General features: G+C 40.3%; 1 protein-coding gene across 1 annotated transcript in view; it reads right to left on the bottom strand.

Annotated features, from left to right (window-relative positions):
• The window catches only part of LOC120635599 (nuclear pore complex protein Nup98-Nup96), a 72,138-nt gene that overhangs the window by 5,359 nt on the left and 43,581 nt on the right, over positions 1–23,198 (bottom strand). The window contains exons 28-46 of the mRNA XM_039906611.1: positions 21,806–22,012; positions 21,404–21,466; positions 20,774–20,872; positions 20,025–20,180; positions 18,388–18,477; positions 17,416–17,544; positions 16,754–16,866; positions 15,523–15,699; positions 14,943–15,021; positions 12,758–12,886; positions 11,932–12,054; positions 11,101–11,275; positions 10,085–10,247; positions 9,470–9,591; positions 8,872–9,000; positions 8,015–8,165; positions 5,821–5,923; positions 5,054–5,175; positions 14–141 (exon numbers count right to left, since the gene is read on the bottom strand). Coding sequence (XP_039762545.1) covers positions 14–141; positions 5,054–5,175; positions 5,821–5,923; positions 8,015–8,165; positions 8,872–9,000; positions 9,470–9,591; positions 10,085–10,247; positions 11,101–11,275; positions 11,932–12,054; positions 12,758–12,886; positions 14,943–15,021; positions 15,523–15,699; positions 16,754–16,866; positions 17,416–17,544; positions 18,388–18,477; positions 20,025–20,180; positions 20,774–20,872; positions 21,404–21,466; positions 21,806–22,012 — 2,458 coding nt within the window. The remainder of the gene's footprint in view (positions 1–13; positions 142–5,053; positions 5,176–5,820; positions 5,924–8,014; positions 8,166–8,871; positions 9,001–9,469; positions 9,592–10,084; positions 10,248–11,100; positions 11,276–11,931; positions 12,055–12,757; positions 12,887–14,942; positions 15,022–15,522; positions 15,700–16,753; positions 16,867–17,415; positions 17,545–18,387; positions 18,478–20,024; positions 20,181–20,773; positions 20,873–21,403; positions 21,467–21,805; positions 22,013–23,198) is intronic.

Here is a 23,198-nt window from a genome sequence, read left to right as displayed (position 1 = left end):
CTTATATACTCACTTAGGGCTGAGCCCTTTGAGCGCTCGGCATGCAGCGGCCAACGCTGGGCGAAGCGCCTCAAGGCGAGCCGTGACCCCCCCACTGGCGGAAGGGGGGCTGGCCTCCACCGCGTTGACCAAACCGCGGATCTGTAAAATATGTTAACTATTATGATGGTGGTGATATGAAGAATACGCTATACTGACTGACTGAGCGGACGTTTTGTACGACCATTGGACAACTTAATAATGAGGAGTTGGATTTGGTTTGGAATCTTTTTAGGAATAACTTTAGATGCTAAGCTTCAATGGGGCCCACATATAAATAATTTAGCGAACAGACTTAGTTCTGCAGTATACGCGGTAAAAAAGATTCGTCATATGACAAACATAGAAACTGCTAGGCTTGTTTATTTTAGTTATGGGGTACTGCTGCTGATATAGATTCTATTTTCGTCCTGCAGAAAACGGCTGTTCGTGCGATATATACAATGGGCCCAAGAGAGTCATTAAGGGATAAATTTAAAGAAGTTAAAATAATGACGGTTTATAGTCAGTACATATATGAAAATTTAATTTATGTCCATAAAAATATATCAAAATATAAAAAGAAAATGCACTGTAACATAAATATTAGAAGCAAAAATAAACTCGTTGTGCAGTTTACTAGGCTACACAAAATTACAAATTCATTCAAGGGCAATTGTATATTATTTTATAACAAATTACCAAATGAAATCTTTGAGATGTCTCTCTATAAGTTCAAAGTTTATATAAAAAGTAAGCTTACAGAAACATCCTATTATAATATTAAGGATTATTTAAACGATAAAAAAGCTTGGGTGTGAATTGCTCTAGCTTCATAGCTTAATTTAAATTTACTGGAAGATGGTGATAACAAAAAATTAAATTTACCCGGCTAAGTCTGTTGTGGGCTCTTCTTAGACCAGGGCGCGTTTGGAACCCTCGTAGCTTTAGATTTAAGTTGGCGAACGAAGTTATCACCATCCCGTTACAATTATGTAAACAAATATGTATGAACGCTTCATAAGTGCCTGTGATAGGCCTACATGAATAAAGAAATTTTGAATTTGAATTTGAATTTGAATTTTGTATTTTGTAATTCAAAATTCATTTATTTCAAGTAGGCCTAGGTAGTAGGTTATAAGCACTTTTGAAACGTCAAGTCTGTCTGTTTGTAGTGACTCTACCACCGGTTCGGAAGGCAGATTCTACCGAGAAGAAGCCGGCTAGAAACTCAGCAGTTGCTCTTTTCCAATATCAACAATTTACATTTTACCATTCATTTTTCTATCTTGTGAGAGATGAAAGCGGAGCCGAATGCTTCCAAGCAACCTTGTCATTAAAAAAACCAAAACTGTTGATGTCATTTTTTAAGATTAGCATGTTGCATGTATCCCTTTTGATCATTGTTTTTTTTTTTACCTTATTATATTTTAATTAATCATCATATATATCAGGATCAAATTATATATATATATAAGTTGAAATTAATATTTTTGAATGTATTTAGATTTCTTGATAAATATCCAGTGAACAGTGGTAAATTTTAAGTTTTGGAGGGGGGCGTGATCACTGTTACGCGATTTCATACTTTTACAGTGAGCATCGTTTGCGTACACAAATAAATAAATAAAAAAAATCTTCACAAATAAATAAATAAAAAAAATCTTCCTAATTTTTTTTTTATTTTAACTTTCAATTTACTTGGAAGTATATATTGTTTTCTCTTTCAACTTTGTGTATGTAAAAAAATAGGGCTTAGCATTGGTATTCAATTTCTTATTAGAGTCGTGGCCTACCATAATAATGGCCGATACGAGGTAATTATTAATACTATGAATCCGAACACCCATATTCAGAAGAGAAGATAATGGTGCGTGCTGGGACTCGAACACGGTCCCCCGAAAGTGAAGTCGAGCTCCCACCCAATGCGCTATTAACGTTTATTATTAATATAGAAAAAAAAAAAGTTGTAGAAACAACCCTCAAAAGTAGCCGAGAAAAAGGCGATCTCATTGAAACTTATAAAATATTAAATAAGTATTACAACATTCCAAATTTTGAGGAAATATTTTCAAAAAAGAGTAATCCCAGATTAAGGGGCTATGGTCTCAAACTTGGCTTGTTACAGCTCCCTTGGGCACTTCTGGGCACTTCTGATCACTGTTTGGTTAGGTCAGTGTCAAACTATCACCCCCTGGACTCCGGTTCTACTGGAATCAGACGGGTGTGGCTGACTTGTCAGCAGATTGGGACGAGATGCGGCATTTTTTTGCATCGTTTCCTTGGCGGCAAGTATGCTTCTCGTCTAATGATCCGTCGAGCAGTGAAAAAGCTTTATCGGAGGTCATAATGCAAGCCATGGAATACTTTATTCCATTCGGTGACGTATCCCTCGATGGCAGGGTTCCACGGTGGTATAACGCTGAGTGTGCCCAAGCCGAGGCGCATAAAGATACAGCGTTTGCAGCGTGGGCTGAAGCCCGTTCAAAAAAAGCTCCGGATATCACCGCCAAGAAGAGAGCTTTTAACTTAGCCGCCAAGTCCTACAAGAAGGTACTAAAAAGAGCTCGTTTTAGTCGCACCATACGTATCGGGGCAAAATTAGCTGCTTATCCACGTGGTAGTAAAGCTTTTTGGTCCCTTTCGAAGGTCCATCGAAACGAATTTTTGCCGTCCTTCGCTGCCACCCCTTTTGAAACCTGACGGGTCTCTGGCTTTTACTGCAACAGATAAAGCTAACCTCTTAGGATCTCTGTTTGCAGCTAATTCACAGCTAGATTCAGGAAGTGCCTCACCACCAACCATACCTTTTTGTGACTCTGTCATGCCAGAGATACGCATTCGACAGTGTGAGGTTTTAAAAGTGCTCCGCAATCTGGATGTGAATAAAGCCAGTGGTCCAGACGGAATTCCAGCAGTGGTTCTTAAAACCTGTGCTCCCGAATTGTCTCCTATTCTAACACGTTTATACCGCCTCTCCCTTAAAACCACTCAGGTCCCGAAAGCTTGGAAGATTGCCAACGTGCAACCTGTTCCAAAAAAGGGTAGCCGTGCCGACCCATCTAACTACAGACCAATTGCTATCACCTCTTTATTATGTAAAAGTCTGGAGCGTGTACTTAATAACAGACTTCTGGCATACCTAGAAAACAACGAACTCCTGTCAGACCGTCAGTACGGTTTTCGACGAAATCGGTCAACAGGGGATCTTTTAGTGTATGCCACGCACATCTGGGGTGAAGCCATGGATAAGCACGGTGGAGCGCTCGCCGTTTCACTCGATGTATCGAAAGCTTTTGACCGTGTCTGGCATGAAAGTCTTCTGCACAAGCTTCCAGCCTACGGGTTACCCATTAGTTTTTGCAACTGGATTGCTGATTTCTTGAGTGGACGATTTTTTCGGGTTGTCGTCGATGGGTCCTCGTCTGACCTAATGGCCATCAACGCTGGTGTCCCTCAGGGATCGGTTCTTTCCGCTACGCTCTTCCTGCTGCATATAAATGATCTGTTAAAACCCGGCATCTTTGGGTATGCAGATGACAGCACTGTGACGGTTAGATACATGTCCAGTCCACGAGCTAGTGGAGACGAAACTCTTGTTCTCAGAGAGGCCTTGGTGGAACGCGTTAATCTGGCCTTAAGCGAGGTGCCCGATTGGGGTGACACTAATCTGGTACAGTTTAATGCTTCCAAAACCCAAGCGTGTTTGTTTTCCGCCAAACGGAGTCCGTTCCCCCTAACTCCGACTTTCCGAAATGTATCTGTGCCAATCACGAATAGTATTGAGCTCCTAGGTATCAGCATTTCGTCCAATCTAAGCTTTGGACAATGCATCGAGTCCAAAGCTAAAACTGCTGGCAAAAAACTTGGCATCCTCAACAAAGTTAAGCGCTACTTCACGCCAGAACAGCTTCTAACCCTGTACCAAGCTCAGGTTCGGTCGTGCATGGAGTACTGCAGCCATTTATGGGATGGCTCTGCCAAGTACCAGCTCGATGCTTTGGATTCGGTGGATCGTCGTGCTAGGAGACTCATTGGCAACGACCTTGTAGTCAGTAGATTTCAAAGCCTTGAACACCGGCTCAAGGTTGCTTGTCTGGCTGTTTTCTACAAGATACATTTCGGAGAGTGTGCTCAGGAGCTATTCGATTTGGTCAAACCATCTCCTTTCTACCATCGAACTGCGAGGCACCGAAAGAATCTGCACCGTTACGTGGTTGAAATACCATCAACACGTACGAAGCGTTTTGCTTCTTCCTTTCTGATCCGCACCGCAAAGGCCTGGAATGCCCTCCCATCTTCCGTCTTCCATGATACCTATAATCTGGGTACCTTCAAATCAAGAATGAATAGGCATCTTCTAGGCAAGCGCGCTTCATCTTAGGCTGCATCAATCAGGTGTGATTGCAGTCAAGCACTTGTCTATATACTTATAAAAAAAAAAAAAAAATCAGCAGGCATCATCTAATCCTTCCAAGCACTTTATCAGAAATAGAGTTATACAAATGTGGTATGCCTTGCCTGAAGATGTAGTGACTGCAGAGTCACTGAATCAGTTTAAGAATAGACTGGAATCTGGATAAACATCAAAAAGACAAATAGCATAAGAAATGATATAGACGCATTAGCGAAAGCTGCATAATGGAATGTGGAAATGAGCGCCATGAAATGTTACGCCATGTGGAATGTTGAGTCGACCGTTGTTGTTCCGATCGTCGTTTCAGTCAATGGTCTTCTCGCGTAAAGCTTCGACCAACATCTTAAGAAGCTTTCGCTTGTTTGTTGGATCAAGGATGTCGGATTCAGAAGGCAGTAGTCCTTGAAACGGGGCGTTTTGTGAGGAGGTTCCTCACTCAGGTGCCCTGACCGCCGGTTGCTTGGGCATTCAAAAGCCCCGAAAGCGGAGGGTGGATGTTTTTTCTTTTAAATTTTTAATAGTGTTTTATATTTCTTTTAAGCAATGTTAAGAATTTGAAGAAAAAAAAAAAGGAAAATCAATAAATTAATACAATAATAATAATAAACTTATACGCACCTCCTCACAAACTTTGAGGTAGTGATACAATGCCTGACCGCCGGTCTCCCATCCGCTCACCTCGTGTCTCGCGGCAGCTGCGCTCATCTTCTCCAGTAAAACCTTGATGCTTTGGAGGTTATCTGTGGATTTTATATACATTAATATAAATTCAAATTCAAATATTTCAAGTAGGCCTACTTTATAAGCACTTTTGAAACGTCACGTATGTATGTTTGTAGAGACGCTACCACCGGTTCGGAAGGCAGATTCTACCGAGAAGAAGTCGGCAAGAAACTCAGTAGTTGCTCTTTTCCAACATCAACATTTACAATCATTTTTCTATCTTGCGGAAGATGAGAGCGAGGCTGGCTGCTTCCAATCTACCTTGTCATTGAGGAATTCATCAAATGTATAGTAACCTGGCTGTATTAGATGTGTAGTGTTGTTTTAAACCATTTGTTGTTTTCTCTTTACAATAACAATCCAACGCGTTTATGAAAGAAACCCACATTTTGAAAAATCTCAAGTGAGATTGGGGGTTGGGGGAGGGAGTTGAATAAAATCTCACGACATCTTACCTGGGGGGGAGAGAGCCACAGAAAATTTATAAAAACACCTCACGTAATTTATGGACGCCCCCTAACCACTTGTTCGCCAGTGCTCTCAGAGGTGATACAGCTATTGGATAAGTTAAATTTTTATCCTTTCCCCGGGAGATGATCGTCTCCTGCCGATGCTGCCCGTGCAGTAGTGGACTGTTATAGGCTATCGATTGATAGACTCACCGGCCAGCACGGCTTCCGGCAGCAATTCCTCCAGCAACAGCCGGTGTGCGGAATGCCACTCCTCCGCACCCACGAGGCACTCCACCTCTAAAGACGGCTTGCGCTGAAAAAAAAAACTGTCAAGTAAACATGCACGCTCACGATGACGGCCGCGGCTATTTCACCAGCGCCCCATAGTTGGGTTACCTTGTATGAACGTTGACCGGGTTGAATGACCGCTCGTGTTCGATCTACACAGTTCGACTCCTGCATGAATGTTTTTTTAGGGACCTGTGTTACGTTCTTACACATTATTGATGGTCATTAGTCATAACTACATTCGTAAAATTTAAAACTAAAGCAACGAGCGTTCCAAACGCTACTTGGCCTAAGAAAACGACGAAAATAATCTTAAGTTAGATATATTTTCTTTATAATCATCACACGAATCCCATTTCTGACAACTCGGAAATATACACCGAGGATAGTTCTCTCCATCGCCCGATGAGTGACCCATGAGCTTCAATGTAGCTTTAATTCGACCCTTACAAATGTGTACGCATCTGTACGTTAAAACTGTTGCTGTAGCAAAGGAAAACTACGGAGAAACTTCTTGTTCCTTTATTAAGGTACCGCTACCGCTCGCCGTTGGGTACTGACCCGTCTTACAATCGGGTGCGGTATTTATTTCAAATTCGTCACAAATGTTGGTGCCCTCTGATTGGTTCTATTCTCTCAGCTCTGATTGGCTGCGTTAGTAGGGCGTTATTTCGACTAATCACATAGATGTTACAATTTAGGTAATTATTTCTAAATATATCTCTAAGTGCTATAACAAATACTTAATGCTATTACAACTGTTAAACAAATCTATTTTCTTATTAATACTATTTTATTTATTTATTTATACACTTTATTTGTAAACCACAAATAGTAAAAAAAAAAAAAAAAACAATGGACACAACAAAAATAAACTTAAAAAGTAGGATACAAAGGGCGGCCTTATCGCTTAGTAGCGATCTCTTCCAGGCAACCTTAGGATTAGGAAAACCAAGGGAAACCGATTGGTGGGGTGTATTATTATTATATACATACTTACGAACAATTACACACTAATACTTATCAAGATTACACACATAAAATACTAATAATAATAAATATAAAAAATAATAAACTAATATATACTAAAACATACTTAAATATGAGTAAGAGTTAATCACTGTCGTCTTTATTGTTCAAGATAATGGGCTTTAACAGAATTTTTGAATATGTCCAGTGCCCTTGACTGTCGTATGCTTATTGGGAGTGCAATCCACAGTTCAGTAGCTTGAACAATGAATGAATGCTTATAAAACTTAGTTTTATGAAACGGCATGCTCAAAGTCAGCGTACGACAAGAACGTATATCTGACTGCACTCCAAGAAAATTAAATTTCTCCTTTAGTTAAGAGGGAGTTTTAGGGTTAAATAACACACAGTACAGAAGCGACAGAACATGAAGATCCCGGCGACGACGAATAGGGAGCCACTTAAGCTTTAGTCTAAATTCAGATACATGATCATATTTGCGTAAGCCAAATATGAACCGAATAGCGAGATTTTGAAGACGCTCAAGTTTGTTAAGTTGGTCCTCGGTCAGGTTAAGATAGCTTGCGTCCGCATAATCAAGAATAAAGAGAATAAGAGAATGTGCCAACATAACTTTGGTCGGAATTGGAAGAACAGAACGCAGGCGACGCAATGACCTAATAGTCGCAAACAACTACTCAATACGTTGACATGCACAGACCATGATAGTTGTTTATCAAGATGTAAGCCTAGATCTTTAACAGTGTCACAGTAGGGAATAGTGACACCGTTGTATACAACAGGAGGGAGATTCTGCCAATCAACTCTAACACCCAATCCCGGGCTGCCAATAATGATAGCCTGAGATTTTACAGGGTCAACCTTAAGTCCATACTGCCTGCTCTACTCAGAAATGTTAGATAAATCACTATTAACTGCAGAAACAGTAGGACCAAGATTTCCAAGGGTAGAGTGACCTCAATTTAAACACACGAAAATACTTTTCTTATAATTATACTTTTTTTTATAATTTGTTAAAGAAACAAATCACTCTGTGGGCGGCGTCCTGTCTCTTTCCAACCCACGCGCCGCTCAATACCTTTGTCCTGCTTACGCCTTTATCGTCCCGCACAAAATGTTTTCTCACCTCATATTTCGCTCTATAAGCCTGAGCCAGCAGCAGCCATTTCTCCGGGACCCCTAGCTTCTTTATCAGCTCCAAACGACTCTTCAGTTCCGGGGTGTCAGCCTTGGATGGTGCGTGGCGTGATATTACACCTCGTATGAGATAACTGCGCCTGTGAGAGGAAAAGATTTCAACTATCAAAACTATGACGAGAAAGGATTTAATGATTATCTGTTTTTTTTTTGTTCCACTATAAGTTAGCCCTTGACTGCAATCTCACCTGGTGGTAAGTGATAATGCAGTCTAAGCTGGTAGCGGGCTTACCTGTTAGGGAGTACTGTAGTCATACCCCTAATCGGTTTGTACGCGACATCGCACCGGAACGCTAAATCACTTAGCGGCACTTCTTTGTCGGTAGGGTGGTAACTAGCCACGGCCATACCACCCCGACCAGACCAGAGAATATTCAGAAATCAAAAATACCCAAATTCAGTGGCGTGCATTCCATACATGCACAAAAGCGCTGCATACCCAAATTATTTTATATAAGTCGTATTGGAGGGGAATTTTTCCATTTTATGCCATGCACCGGTTTTATGCATATCCTGGTCAAAAAACCTGTGCACGCCACTGCCACTGAGTGCGACAAGTTTACTTGTCGCACGCAAATTATTCTTGGCACACGCAAATTTAGATAAAGTTGCTAAAATAAAAAAAAATAATAACAAAAAAAAAAACACAATCGACATATTAAAACTGAATTGTGGTTGACGCGTCTGACAGTTTAATTTAATAATATACTATTGTGGTATTAGCCTGTAAGTTCTTTCATTGAGAGAGAAAAATGTTTTTTTCCGAAATTAGTGTAGTGTACTCACGCGACATCGTCTGGATGGTAAGCCAAGACCTGCACCGCGAGATGCCAGTAACCCTGGACCTCCAGCTGTTCCGCCGCGCCAGCGATGGTGACCACTGACGGGCTGCCGAACCAGGCGCCCAGGAGAAAACTGGCGAAAAAAAAAATTTTTTTTATTCCATACAAGTTAGTATTCCCTTCCGCTAGACGTCTCCAGTGCTTCGTTAACTAGCCACGGCCGTAGTCTCACACCTGAAAAGACCAATCGAGACAATTCAGAAATTAAAACTCCGAAATTGCCTCTCGAAATCACTCAAAGAATATTCGACGGATATTTAAATCATATCTTAAAAAAGATTTATTCATACACAGGTCCATCATTAGTTAACTCGAAGAAAGAAGTCTGTAAACGAGAGAGGATGTCCGTAAAAAAAAATCTGACCGTTTAAAGTGGGTCAAAATAGCATCCAAAGTAGTCGGTTACAAACGTACAAACATACATACAAACATACAAGTGAAGCTAATATAAAGCGTGTAAAATAGAGGCTACAAATAGGTAAACAGAAAGGGACGAAGTCCGTAAAAATTTAAAAGATGGAGAAAAGTAAAGAAGCCGTTACCTCAGACTGTAGTCAAAGGGATCAGGTGTGTATGTGGCGGTGCTCAGTTTGGGGCGGACGTTGAAGGCGCGCGCACGTATCAACTCGTAGCGGAGGTCGAGAACGCGTCGAGTGCTGCCGTTCTGTAAATTATTAGTAACAATGGCTTAATTATTAATAACAAAGTATTATAATGTTAAATAACGCATTAAACATTATTTTGTCCATCATGCTTGAAAATTTGAGCATTATTTTGTCGACCTTCTTCCAAATTAAATCTAAATTGTTATACTGGACATATAAGTGAGACAAGCGGCCGGCAAAAGTTGTATGAAAATCGATTTCGTGGTTTAGCGGCCGGATAGATTACACAGTAAACTCGCATCTGTCGGGTAATTTAAATACAGAACGACCTCTAACTCCGAACATGGCAACCGAGGAGGTAACATTGCGGGGAAAACTTGCATGGAAGAGATTTCTCCAATCCGCATTGGGCCAGCGTGGTGGACTGCAGCTTTAACCCCTTCTCATTGTTGGAGGAGACCCGTTGCCTGTTTCGGGCCGGTTATAGGTTGATATGATGATGAGGATGATAAACATTACCGAAGCAGTCGGGTTCAATAATGAAGCACTCACACTCGTAGTTAGGGTATACACATCGTCGTACGGAGGCGTCGGGAAACTCATGCCCATTTCATCCTCCGGCAGGCTGCTCAGGTCAACGTCCTCGGAACTGCTGAAGTAGCTCTCGTATGTGCGCACTATCTGCTCCAGAGTCGGGATTTGGGGGCAGAGGTACCTGAAATGAATCACCCGTTTATTATGACTGTTAAGACCGTAATAAGCGCGGACGAAGAACGCGGGCAACAAATAGTTTACATACACACAAAAAAACACCCCCACCCACTCATACACACACACGACACATACACGCACGCACGCACTCACGCACGCACTATCTTTAGTTTTTCATTCCTTTAGAAGTTAGCCCTTGACTGCAATCTCACCTGGTAGGTAGTGTTTTTTTTTTATTTTTTATTTTCCGTTACAATTGCTACAGTAAGATATTTTGCAAAAATTTGGTCAAACTGTAGGAACAGTGTGTTGACGGCATCGGCTCTCTCATAATAAATGGAAAACTAAATCGCTTAGCGGCACGTCTTTGTCGGTAGGGTGGTAACTTGCGACGGCCAAAGCCACCCAAAAGACAAGACCGGAGAAAATTCAGAAATTATAAATCCCCGAATTGACCCGCCGCACAGCGATCACCGTTGCGCCAGGGAGGTCGTCAAAATAAGCACAAACAAGCACACACACACAAACAGAGAGACGTCAACTTATAGCAATCTGCTAGCGAGCTGAGTTTCTTGCCGGCTTCTTCTCGGTAGAATCTGCCTTCCGAACCGGTGGTAGAATCACTACAAACAGACAGACTTGACGTTTCAAAAGTGCTTATATTAGGCCTACTTGAAATAAATGAATTTTGAATTTTGAATTTGAATCGTTTTAGCAGCGGGGGTGTAATATTAAAACTGAATCTACGTACATATACACAAGTATACATTTAGCACATGGGAAGCGTGCGGTGATGACTACACCAGTTCTATTATTTAACTTGCTGGCATCTGCAGCTTGTAGTACTATGTCCTCACCGAGCAGTGGCCCTCAAGGCGCGTATCCAGTCCAAGGTCTCCAGGTGACTCGAAGGGCGGAGCCCTGCGACAAGGTGCAGCGTGGCGCGGCGACTGTCGGCGATCAGGGTGTCCGCCCCGCACTCCTGCCAAGTGTTCAGCTGGCGCGCTATCAGCGACTTGAAGGCTGGATCTCCTGTACGAAGACAAGAAGTCAAAGTCAAATATTTCATTACTGTGCTTTGTCTTAGAGGTAATTGCTGGGAATCGAACTTGGCCCCCGAACGTGCAAAAGCCATTACCACTAGGATATCACCGCTTCATAATAATTTAAAACCCACTTATTCATTGTTAGAACATTTCTATAATAACATTTAAATTTCCATGTCTACGCAAATCAGCAAATTTTTATTAGTGTCTTTACCTACACTTGGGAGGAATTATCAATTTTATATATTTAATATGCATATAAAAAAAAATCGGAACCGACAGGATTTGAACCTGTGACTCTGGCAATCGCGGCCTGAGCGCTTTTTCCAATTAAGCTACGGCTATCGTACCATCGATGCCGAAAATTAGTATATGCCTTTTACATCAGTCTTATAGCGACTGTAGCGTCATCTAGTACGAAACGTTAAAGATTCGATCTACTTTTTTATATGCATATTAAATTTATAAAAATCAGCAAATGTTTAGAAAGTAAGATCTATTTGTACACTGCGTGAGAGTATTTTTGACCTGTAGCTTGAGCAACGAGATACCCGAGCGCCACCATTCAAGTTTCAGATTTACCCGAATCTACATATGTTTAGAAAGTAAGACCTCATTATTTGTACAGAATAACGTTTTCACCTGTAGCCTGAGCGATGAGTGTCGCCATGTTGAGATCTCCACAGTCCTTTGATAGTTTGCAGGCCTCCAACACCCTCCCACCTAGAAGTAGGGTCCATACTCTCGCGCTGTGACCGTCCAACTCTGGAACAAGAAGTATTATCAAAACGAAGACTAAAACGTAATAATTGACAGACCAACTAAACACCATCGCCAAATAAAAAAAAAAAATCTTGATTTAAAATTTAATTGATATAGAAGTAAAGATGCGGGGCCGCGGGGCATGACGACACAAGAGGGCGGCATGCCGTTTGCCGTGACGGCACACGCTAGTAAATGTCGCACATAGAAAACTTAATTACGAATTCCCACGATAAGAACATCAGTATGCAGAACCGCAGGGGGGGCATGACGACCCAAGAGGGCGTCATGCCGTTTACCGTGACGGCACACGCTAGTAGATGTCGCACATAGAAAACTTAATTACGAATTCCCACGATAAGTACATCAATATGCAGAACCGCAAGGCGTCATGCCTGTGTCCGTGACGGCATACGCTTACAGATGTTGAACATCGAATAAAATATAAAATCCTTTGATACGGACGTTTATATGCGGGGCCACAGAGGCATCAGAGGATGTCATGCCGTCCGTCCACCGTGACAGCCCACGGATCAATTACAATAGCGCGCAAATAGATGTTCAACATAAAAAACATAGGTATAAGAGGCCGCAGGGGCATGACGGCATAAGAAGGCGTCATATGTCCGTGACGGCACACTAAAAATTTTTAAGTTTCCGTTTAATATGAAGCAACGCACGGCTTTGTCCCGGAGAGTGAACTCACCGTCTTCCGGTTCCCCTTGTCTGGTCTCGCTGAGTTCTTTATCCGTGACGTCAGCGACAGCTTCCTTCAGCCACTGCAGCAGGCATTTATGCCGGTGCACTTTCGACTGGATGTCCGTACCGGGAACACCTAAACCATTGATGGGTCAGTTAAGTATGGTCAGAGTACCGGATTTCTTTGAGATCATGAGATCGCGAATCGCAACATTTTGGAGTCGTTTGCGAGCCTCCGATAATGAAATCCTAAGCACGTTGGTAGAGGGTCTGGACTTGCCGATTTTCAAGCACTGGCTTTCGGTGCACCATGAGGCGAATAGAAAATAAACTGTAGTGATTTTGTAAAGGTTAGGCATAAGATAACCCATAAACTATGACGAACTATGTAATTATGATGGACGTGAGTTTGCAATATTTTTATATTTCAATACTGTTACTTATGTTTATTATATTGTTTTTTAATTTATCTTTTAATAACTGGGTTTATACCTTTCAATAAAGATTATTATTATTAAATACTGTATTGCTTTTTAATGGTTAAAATATGATATTGCATTATATATCTAAACTTATTAGATTTTAGAGGAATGTGCAGTCCAAATAAACTCATGCGAGTTTCAGGATACGAGGAATACTAATTGTAATAGTTTGTGTAATAAAAAATAAATCAATAAATATATATATGACGTAGTAGATACGTAATATCTCTTATCTCTCCACAAGCTATTCTTGTATAGAACGTGTAAATGAAAACCGATATAACACATTATATTATTAACTAATAGTTTTTGAGTAAACCACTGCCATAGTTTGTACTGAAAGAAATCAGATATAGCCCTAGCACCACATTATGGAGGGTAGAGGTAAGGAGAGTCATCTTATATGGGAGAAAAGTTGAAAAAGTGTCCAGTTGTTGCGCTAAATAACAGTTCAAAAATCCTCCACAATGGCGCTGGTGGATGCACAGGGTATGGTATGAATGTAGCAATCGTAGATGAATTGAAGTATGCCGAGTTAAAAAATTTAATGTCATTATCGACTAAAGTAGTTAATTATTGAGAATTTCAACAACTTACGTTGTACAAAATATTGTGGTAAATATAACCTTACTTCCTTGTATCTCCATACTTCCTTGTTTATTTTTCAAGCCTACTCTAACAATATTTATATTTGGCGCTTCTTTTAAGAGTTACCCTGATGCAAATGTGGCGCCATCCTAATTTAATACATTTTGACGACACTTTTTCATATACACAGATGGCTCTCCTTACCTCTACCCTCCATACACCACATGCAAAATGAAAATCATGTGACTCCTGTCACTTAATTAGGTACGCGTCGCGTAGCGTAGGTACTATGCGCGTTGCGGTCTTTTATCTTCAATAGGGTTGACACAAGTAAAAACTTGTTGTATGTATGGAAAAATAAATAGGAAATATACTTATGCATCCTTCAATATTATTTGGTAATTACGTTACACGTTGTATGTATGTACCTATACAGTGTTAAATAAAAAATAGCTCTCGGCCTGGCATTGCTGTGGATATAATAGAGTATTTGACTGTATTAAAAAAAAAGAAAAAAAAAAAGAAAAAAAAAGGGCACGAAGGTCCTCTCAGAATGAGAAGGGTGTAGAGGTATTTGTCTGTGATTGATATCTGTCACCCCGAAGAGAGGCCAAAGCGGTATACACTAGGCTTCCACAGTTTTCAAACTTCGCTTTCTTGAACCACATTGCTTAAAATCTTGTGACGTCACAAGATGGTAAACAGAGTCAACCAATAGCGTTTGTGAAGTTAAGAGGTATTTGTCTGTGATTGATATCGGTCCCCCGAAAGATAGGCCGAATTCGTATGCACTAGGCTACCACCATTTTCTAACTTCGCTTTCTTAAACCACATTGTGACGTCACAAGATGGTAAACAGAGTCGACCAATGTCGTTTGTGAAGTTAGGAGGTATTGGTCTGAGATTGATATTGGTCCCCCCGAAGAAAGGCCAAAACGGTATACACTAGGCTACTACCGTTTTCTAACTTCGCTTTCTTAAACCATATTGTGACGTCACAAGATGGTAAACAGACTCAACCAATGCCTTTTTTAAAGTTAAGAGGTGCACGTGTCTGTGATCAAACGCGGTCCTCATAAATAAGAGTTAGAAGCCACTACCGACATTTCTCATAAAACGCACCATCGTTATCCAAGTCAGCGCCCCAAAGAGCTTCGCACAGCTTCCACACTTGCAGACAGTAATTTCTTGATACGCCGAACTGAAAATCAATAGAAAAACTGTTTTTCAACTTTCCCTCATTATTTAGTACCATAACTTTGATAGGGTTTGGGCATTGTATCGTGGGAGTCTTCGGCCTTCGCAAGTTACTAACCTGGCGACTAAAACGTGTCTTCAAGCGACTTTACTACACACATCGCCATCTAGCCCCAAAGTAAGCGTAGCTTGTGTTATGGGTACATACTGAATTAAGATTTATGAATATTATAAATAAATACTTATAATAATGAAAAATATTACGACAATACACACATCGCCACCTAGCCCCAAAGTAAGCGTAGCTTGTGCTTTGGGTACACACTGAATTTAGTTTTATGAATAATATAAATAAATACTTATAATATACAGATAAACACCCAGACACTGAAAAACACTCATGTTCATCACACAAAGATTTCACAGTCGTGGGAATCAAACTCATGACCTTGAGCTCAGAAAGCAAGGTCGCTGCCCACTGCGACAATCGGTCTTATATACTTACATTAGAACTGTATTCCCTGGCCTTGCTCGCGTCATTGAGGAGTCTCTTCAGCAGCTCGCGTCTGTCTTGAGGCGATTGCCGTACGACTAGTCGTGGACACACGTTCGGTCGGTTCGGATCCGCGTCGGACACTGTCGACAGCTCTAACAGACTCGCCAGTTGACGTGACAGCGTTTCCTGCGATGAGAAATGTTTAACAATAATATTTAAAGTAGTTTACGGTGATGAAATAAATAAAAGAAAAATAATCATTTTATTTCAGCTTGGGGAAACCATATAAAAATGAATCTCAAAATAAAGAGATCAAAAATAATAATAAATGTAACTAAGCTCGTACAAAATAAATCAAATAATTTTTTTTTAAATTACAATTAAAAAGATATCTATTTTATATTATGTTAGGTACGGAATCTGTTGCACACTTAGGCAGTGTTTGAAATAACATCCCTACTATATAATAAATGTCAACGTAAGTTTGTTCGTAACGCTTTCACGCAAAAACTACTTAACCGATCCTCATGAAACTTCGTACACATATTCTTGGAAGTGTTAGAAGTAATATAGTATACTTTTTATCCCGACATTAGACAGCAGCAAACCCCTCATTTAAGACTCAGCGATACTGAATACTTTAATTTATTTTTAGAGACAACTAAATTTACCCAATGCCACAACAAAAAACAAACTTAAACGCAGACGAAGTCGCGGGCAACAGCTAGTGCTGCATAAAGGATAACAGATTATTTTGGCTTAAGCAAAAAAAAAATATTTTTTATTTTTTATTCTACTACAAGTTAGCCCTTGAATGTAATCTCTGGTGGGTAGTGATGATGCAGTCTAAGATGGTAGCGGGCCAACCTTTTAGGGAGTATGGTAGTCATACCCATACATGTTTCTACGGGACATCGCACCGGAACACTAAATCGCTTCGCGGGACGTCTTTGTCGGTAGGGTGGTAACTAGCCACGGCCAAAGCCTCCCACCAGAGCGGACCAGAGAAAATTCAGAAATAGTAAATTCCCAAATTGCCCCTGGCGGGAATCGAACCGGGGACCTCCTACTTAAATTCATAGCGTTCACCGTAGCGCCAAGGAGGTCGCCAGATAAATGTAAAAGTGCACAATATTAGGTCGGATTTCAGTTTTCAATTACACGTCAAAATCAGCGCATTAGTAATACTGGTTACCCCATTTCAAATGACATTACATAATATTTTCAAATTTATACTAACCGCAACAACTTCGGATTGTGCCCGCCCCACGGCCAATCTCGCGACGGTGGGCTCGCTCCAATCATCTACGCCGCGCCCCGTCACATAGTTGCCGATATCACTGAGTTCTGCACCTACAGGCAAAAACAAAATGAAGGAATTATAATAAAATGGGAGAATACAGCAGAGTTTGTTTGGCGTTTCTTAAAGAGCATTTGGGAAATTAGCAGCTTTTTTTTTTAATTTCTTATTCCACCACAGATTAGCCCTCGACTACAATATCACCTGGTACAAAGTGATGATGTTACATGTTAGGGGTGAAAAATAAATAAATAAATAACACGGCCGACAGGCACAGTGGGCAGCGACCCTGCTCTTCGAGTCCAAGGCAGTGAACATGAATGTATTTCAGTGGTTGGATGTTTATCTGTATATAACAAGTATTTATGTGTAGTATATTCTTTAAAAAAATATTCATCAGCTAACTTAGTACCCATAACACATAAATACTTGTTATATACAGATAAACATCCAGCCACTGAAAAACATTCATGTTCATCACACAATCATTTTTTTCCAGTTGTGGGAATCGAACCCACGGCCTTGGACGCAGAAAGCGGGGTCGCTGCCAACTGCGCCAAACGGCTGTCCTAACTATGAAAATTATTTGACACGTAACTTACTTTTGGGCAAGTCGTTGAGAGTATCGTACGAGGACACGTAAGCGAGGGTGCCGGCTGGACCGAAACCGATGCGACTGTGGCGGGAGCGGCACACGGACATGTCCGCGAAGTATGCAGCGTCCACGCGACCTGGAACATGTTTGTGAAAAAAATATTAATTTTTTATTTTTATTCTACTACAAGTTAGCCCTTGACTGCAATCTCACCTGGTGGTGGGTAAAGATGCAGTCTAAGATGATAGCGGGCTATCCTGTTAGGGAGTATAACAGTCATAACCGTAATCGGTTTCCACGCGACATGCACCGGTACACTAAATCACTTAGCGGCACGTCTTTGTCGGTAGGGTGGTAACTAGCCACGGCCAAACCTTACCGTGTATTATTTAGGGAATCGAACCTGGGACCTCCTACATGAATTCATGGCGCTCATCGTTGCGCCAGGAAGGTCATCAAAAGGTGGTTTGGTAATAAGCAAAAATAAATCTAACAACGGCACCCTTCAAATAACATCTTTACATATTATGAAACAAAGTCACCTGCCGCATCCTTCTGTCTGTCTTGGCGCATATAACTGTAAAACTACTGAACGACTTTTCATACGGTTTTCACTAATGAACAGAGTGACAAGACACACTTCAAAATTATTCATTGTAAAGTCAACATCTCCTGAGGATGCTCCGGTTTCGGAGCGAAACGTGCGTAGAGGGTATGTCGAAGATCTGTTTGGTGTGGATTATACGGATTAAATAAATTATAAATTACACCATACAGATTCTCCTGCTTTTCGCGTAGTATAGCAAATTAAAGCTCAATTACCATGAACAGAGTGACTCATTCTATTTCAGTTGCCTATTTAAACACAATCGTTTTTTTTCCTTTTATTGAAACAAAATGGTCACTTGGAAAGAGGTCATCAAATAAAGAATGGGTTGATATAATAACATATTTTATAAAAAATAGAGTATATACAAACCCGCGATTGTTTGCTTGAAAGGCGGCACTTTCCTGTGGTAGTTGAGAACGATAGTGTGCGGATGTACTAAAAGCGGGCGCATTATTATATCTGCAACAATTATCAGGCAAATATATATATATATATAATATAGTAGCTATTTATGCAACTATTACGTAATGAGTGATAGCGTTAGTTTGCGTAAAAAATATCTTCGACTAGAAAACATTTTAATATAATAGTTAACCTACGGGTGTAAGTGAATATGAATATTTGCATCACAGAATTAATACAATACAGAAACCGTGTACACGACTAATATTAAAAAAATAAAAAAGCAAATATACTACGACAATACACACATCGCCATCTAGCCCCAAAGTAAGCGTAGCTTGTGTTATGGGTACTAAGATGACTGATGAATATTTTAATGAATAATATACATAAAATACTTATAATATACAGATAAACACACAGACAGTGAAAAATATGCATGTTCAATACACAAACATTTTCCAGTCGTGGGAATCGACACACGGCCTTTGACTCATAAAGCAGGGTAGATGCAAACTGCGCCAATGGGCCGCAAAATATTGTAGCATCAAAAACCACTCGACTTTAGTAGTGTTTCTCGAACAGGCGAGAAACTTGGTATCCTTAACAAGGTTAAGCGGTGTTTCACGCCGAGACAACTTCTCACACTTCACCAGGCTTAAATCCGAACCAGCATGGAATACTGTAGTCACCTTAGACTCGGTGGGTCATCGGCAACGCATCCCTTACTCAACCATTGCCCGGCGGATTTTTACAGGATATCCTTTGGCGAGTGTGCCAAATAATTTAAAATTACATTGTGAGATGGTGATAACAAAAAAAAACACCCGGCTAAGTTTGTTGTGGGCTTCTTCTTAGACCAGGACGCGTTTGGAACCCTCGTAGCTTTAGTTTTAAGTTTACGAATGTGGTTATCGCCATCATCTCACTACCGTGTAATTCTTATGTACGCATCAAAAGAGCCATCTATGACATTGACATAATCTTGTTCCTACGGCACCATTCTTCCACAGGCCAGCGAGACGCCGTGAATGGTGGCATCCTTATGTGGTTGACATACAGGCAACACGCACGTTTCTGATACGGGCCGCTAAAGTTTGGAACGCTCTTCCGGCTTCGGTGTCTCCTGATACATTTGTATGTATTGTTGAATGCCTTCAAGGCAACAGTGAATAGGCATTTGCTAGGCAAGTGAGTCAATTCATACAATTTTCCAGTTGACAGTAATTATTCCACTCTAATGTTCTGAACGTTTTACCATAAAAAAAAAGTTTGTGAGCTAGCAACATTCCGCGGGTGTGAAATGAGTCGTGTGCGGACCGTTTTTACTGTTTTTGACACAATGCGCTCCATGCAATTATGGCCGAATGAGGGTTCCGTACGTTCTTAATTCTGTTGTTTTTTTTTACCAAAATTTAAAATTATTTATTAAATTACATATTATACAGTTTCCATGGTAACTAAAACAAATGTGTAATACATTAATGTGTTTGTTTCCTTATCGTGAAACATTCTCGTTTTATCGAGTTCTACATCACAACGATTTAAAAAAAAAATCCTCTTTATAATATTTGTATTGAGTAAGCAGGATTACTCGTTCTTACCTTCACTCTGTGGAAGTAAAGTGGGGGAAACGTCCTCATAGCTTTTCTCGTGTACTATGGTGGGCGCGGATTGTTTTATTGTCGACCTTATGTCGCTGGTCCTAGAGTGCGGAACCAATTGCTCGCCCGTCGATACGGACGTGTCGTCCTCCATTTCTGTGGAACAGAAAATAGATATTTATGCAACTATTACGTTACCAGTGATTACGTTAATTTGCGTAAAGTATGCTGAAAATTGCTGGGATTCCAACTCCAACCCCTGGAAGCATCATAATTATAAAAAAAGTGTAAGCCGGCCGTCACTGGACGCCTGGCACATGTGAAACATCATTTCTGTAAGTTATTGCAGATATTGCATAATGAAATTCAAAATTCATTTATTTCAAGTAGGCCTAATACAAGCACTTTTGAAACGTCAAGTCTGTCAGTGTGTAGTGACTCTACCGAAAAGCGAAAAGACAAAGCATTAGCAAATTTGTTCCACAAATAAAAAAAAACAACACAGCCAGATGGATAACCATCCTTTTTTGTACGACGGTTAATAATGACTGTTTTATTACAAAATTAATATTCATTTTTATTATTACATACGAAATGCAAAAATTCAATCATACAGCGTGGCGATGCGTCGCCACGCCGACACATTATCATGAAACATCTATAGGCGGAGATCGCAGGTTTACCGAGTTTACCCTCCGCCTATAGATGTTTCACATCAATAACCGATAAATAAGAAAGCTTGTTTGTACCCGTATCCGCGTACAGCGACGCCTTCATCAGTTGCACGTGGTGACTCTGCCGGTGTTCCAAGCGCGCGAGCTCTGTCGTGGGACTTTTTACACCGAACGCTGGAACGTAAACAGTTTTCGTATATAGCAAGATCACCATGTATATGTTTTCTTTTTCAAAATTCAAAATTCATTTATTTCAAGTAGGCCTAATATGAGCAATTTTGAAAACGTCCAGTCTGTATGTTTGTAGTGACTCTAACACACGTTCGGAAGGCGAGATTCCACCGAGAAGAAACTCAGCAGTTGCTCTTTTCCAATATCAACAATTAAATAAATAAAATAAATAAATATACTACGACAATACACATGTCGCCATCTAGCCCCAAAGTAAGCGTAGCTTGTGTTATGGGTACTAAGATTTCTGATGAATATTTTTAATGAATAATATAAATAAATACTTATAATATACAGATAAACACCCAGACACTGAAAAACATTCATGTTCATCACACAAACATTTGTGGGAATCGAACACACGGCCATGGACTCAGGGGGTCACTGCCCAATGCGCAACTCAGCCGTCAATTATTTTTTTACTGAAATTGTGTTTTAATCAAGGATCCACAGCCAGTGGGAGTGTACACTTACCTCTATTGTCATCGTAAAGACTTTGCGCCTCATTGTTGTCTTCAACCGCCTCAACGTCGAAAGCTGTAAGAAATATTTTAGATCGTCAACAAATCAAAGTATTACTCGCTCGAGCAAAAAAACTAAACTTTATAATGATGTTGGAAAAGAGCAATCTGCTGAGTTTCTAAACGAGGCACGAACCTATAATATCGTTGACACAAACTTAATACACTGTCGTGGCGGGTGAGTAGCTACATAATTTAGCCCGTGAAGTAGTTGGCTTACCTGAGCTTTTGAAAGAAATCATCAACTATTGATTTTTTTTAACTTAAAATGTTATTAGTTAATAACATTTTAAGTTAAAAAAAATCCAAAACACCGGTTTACCTGGTCACCTGGTATATATTAAGAACTGGTTACCTTTCGAAGTGCCGTCCATCAGATTGAGGGAAGTTTGCTGCATCGCGAAGAATTCATCAGACGGTGCGAGCCCGCTCGCGCCGTTAAGCGCGCCCAGATTAGCGAGACCCCCGAAACCACCTATGCCCCCTAAATCGCCGATACCCCCCAAACCACCGAGACCAACGTTGGGGGCCCCTGTGGAGGTCGCGACTGGTGGTTTTGGAGCTGCAACAGAATAATTTTATTTAAAACTATGGTATAGACTATTAAGACAAGTAGGCCTATTATAAGCACTTTTGAAACTACAATTATGACATGAGTTATATAACGTTTAACGGCCGACTGGCGCAGTGGGCAGCGACCCTGCATTCTGAGTCCAAGGCCGTGGGTTCGATTCCCACAACTGGAAAATACTTGTGGGATGAGATTAATGTATAAGTATTTATGTTCATTTAGCAAGTATTTATGTTTTTATACAATTGATGAATTTCTTAATGACAAGGTTGCTTGGAAGCATCCGCTTTCATCTCTCATAAGATAGAAAAATGAATGTTAAAATGTAAAATGTTGATGTTGGAAAAGAGCAACTGCTGAGTTTCTTGCCGGCTTCTTCTCAGTAGAATCTGCCTTCCGAACCGGTGGTAGAGTCACTACACACAGACAGACTTGACGTTTCAAAAGTGCATATATTAGGCCTACTTGAAATAAACACATTTTGAATTTTGATTTTTATTATTAATAAAAATATTCATCAGTCATCTTAGTACCCATAACACAAGCTACGCTTACTTTGGGGCTAGATGGCGATGTGTGTATTGTCTTACTATAGTATATATTTATTTATTTACTTTATCGTCCGTAAACCGACTTCACAGACCATTTTTTTAGTAGAAGTTGAGTTTTTTGTGACAGCTTGTCCGGGAGAGTACTAACGCCATCATTATATCAGCCGCAAAACATTGCTCTGTTCCGGTCTAAAGGACGTGATTGCCGTTGTCCCCAAAGTAGGCGTAGCTTGTGTTATGGGTACTAAGATGACTGATAAATATTTTTATGAATAACTAGCGGTTGCCCGCGACTTTGTCTGCGTTTGATTTTGTTTCTAAAGTATTCAGTATATATATATAGATATATATTCATTTAAGGCTTTGCGACTTACTTATAATGTGACTGTCAATTAATTATAGACAAAAAGTTTGCAATAAAATAAAATACTATAATTAAAGATCTAAGCTATCCTGTCTCTTAAGTTTGACCAGACTGCTCACAGTGTGCCAATTTAATTTAAAACCGGTTAAGTAGTTTAGGAGTCCATCGCGGACAAACATCGTGACAGGAGATATAAACATACATTTTGATTGATTGATTTATAGATTTATATAGACGTTAAAAAAAAAAAAATCATGTTCAA

The sequence above is a fragment of the Pararge aegeria genome, chromosome 27, assembly GCF_905163445.1.
Source record: "Pararge aegeria chromosome 27, ilParAegt1.1, whole genome shotgun sequence".
Classification (NCBI taxonomy): Eukaryota; Metazoa; Arthropoda; class Insecta; order Lepidoptera; family Nymphalidae; genus Pararge; species Pararge aegeria.
The sequence above is the reverse complement of the archived record's forward strand: the minus strand, read 5'-3'. Positions and strand labels throughout refer to the sequence as shown.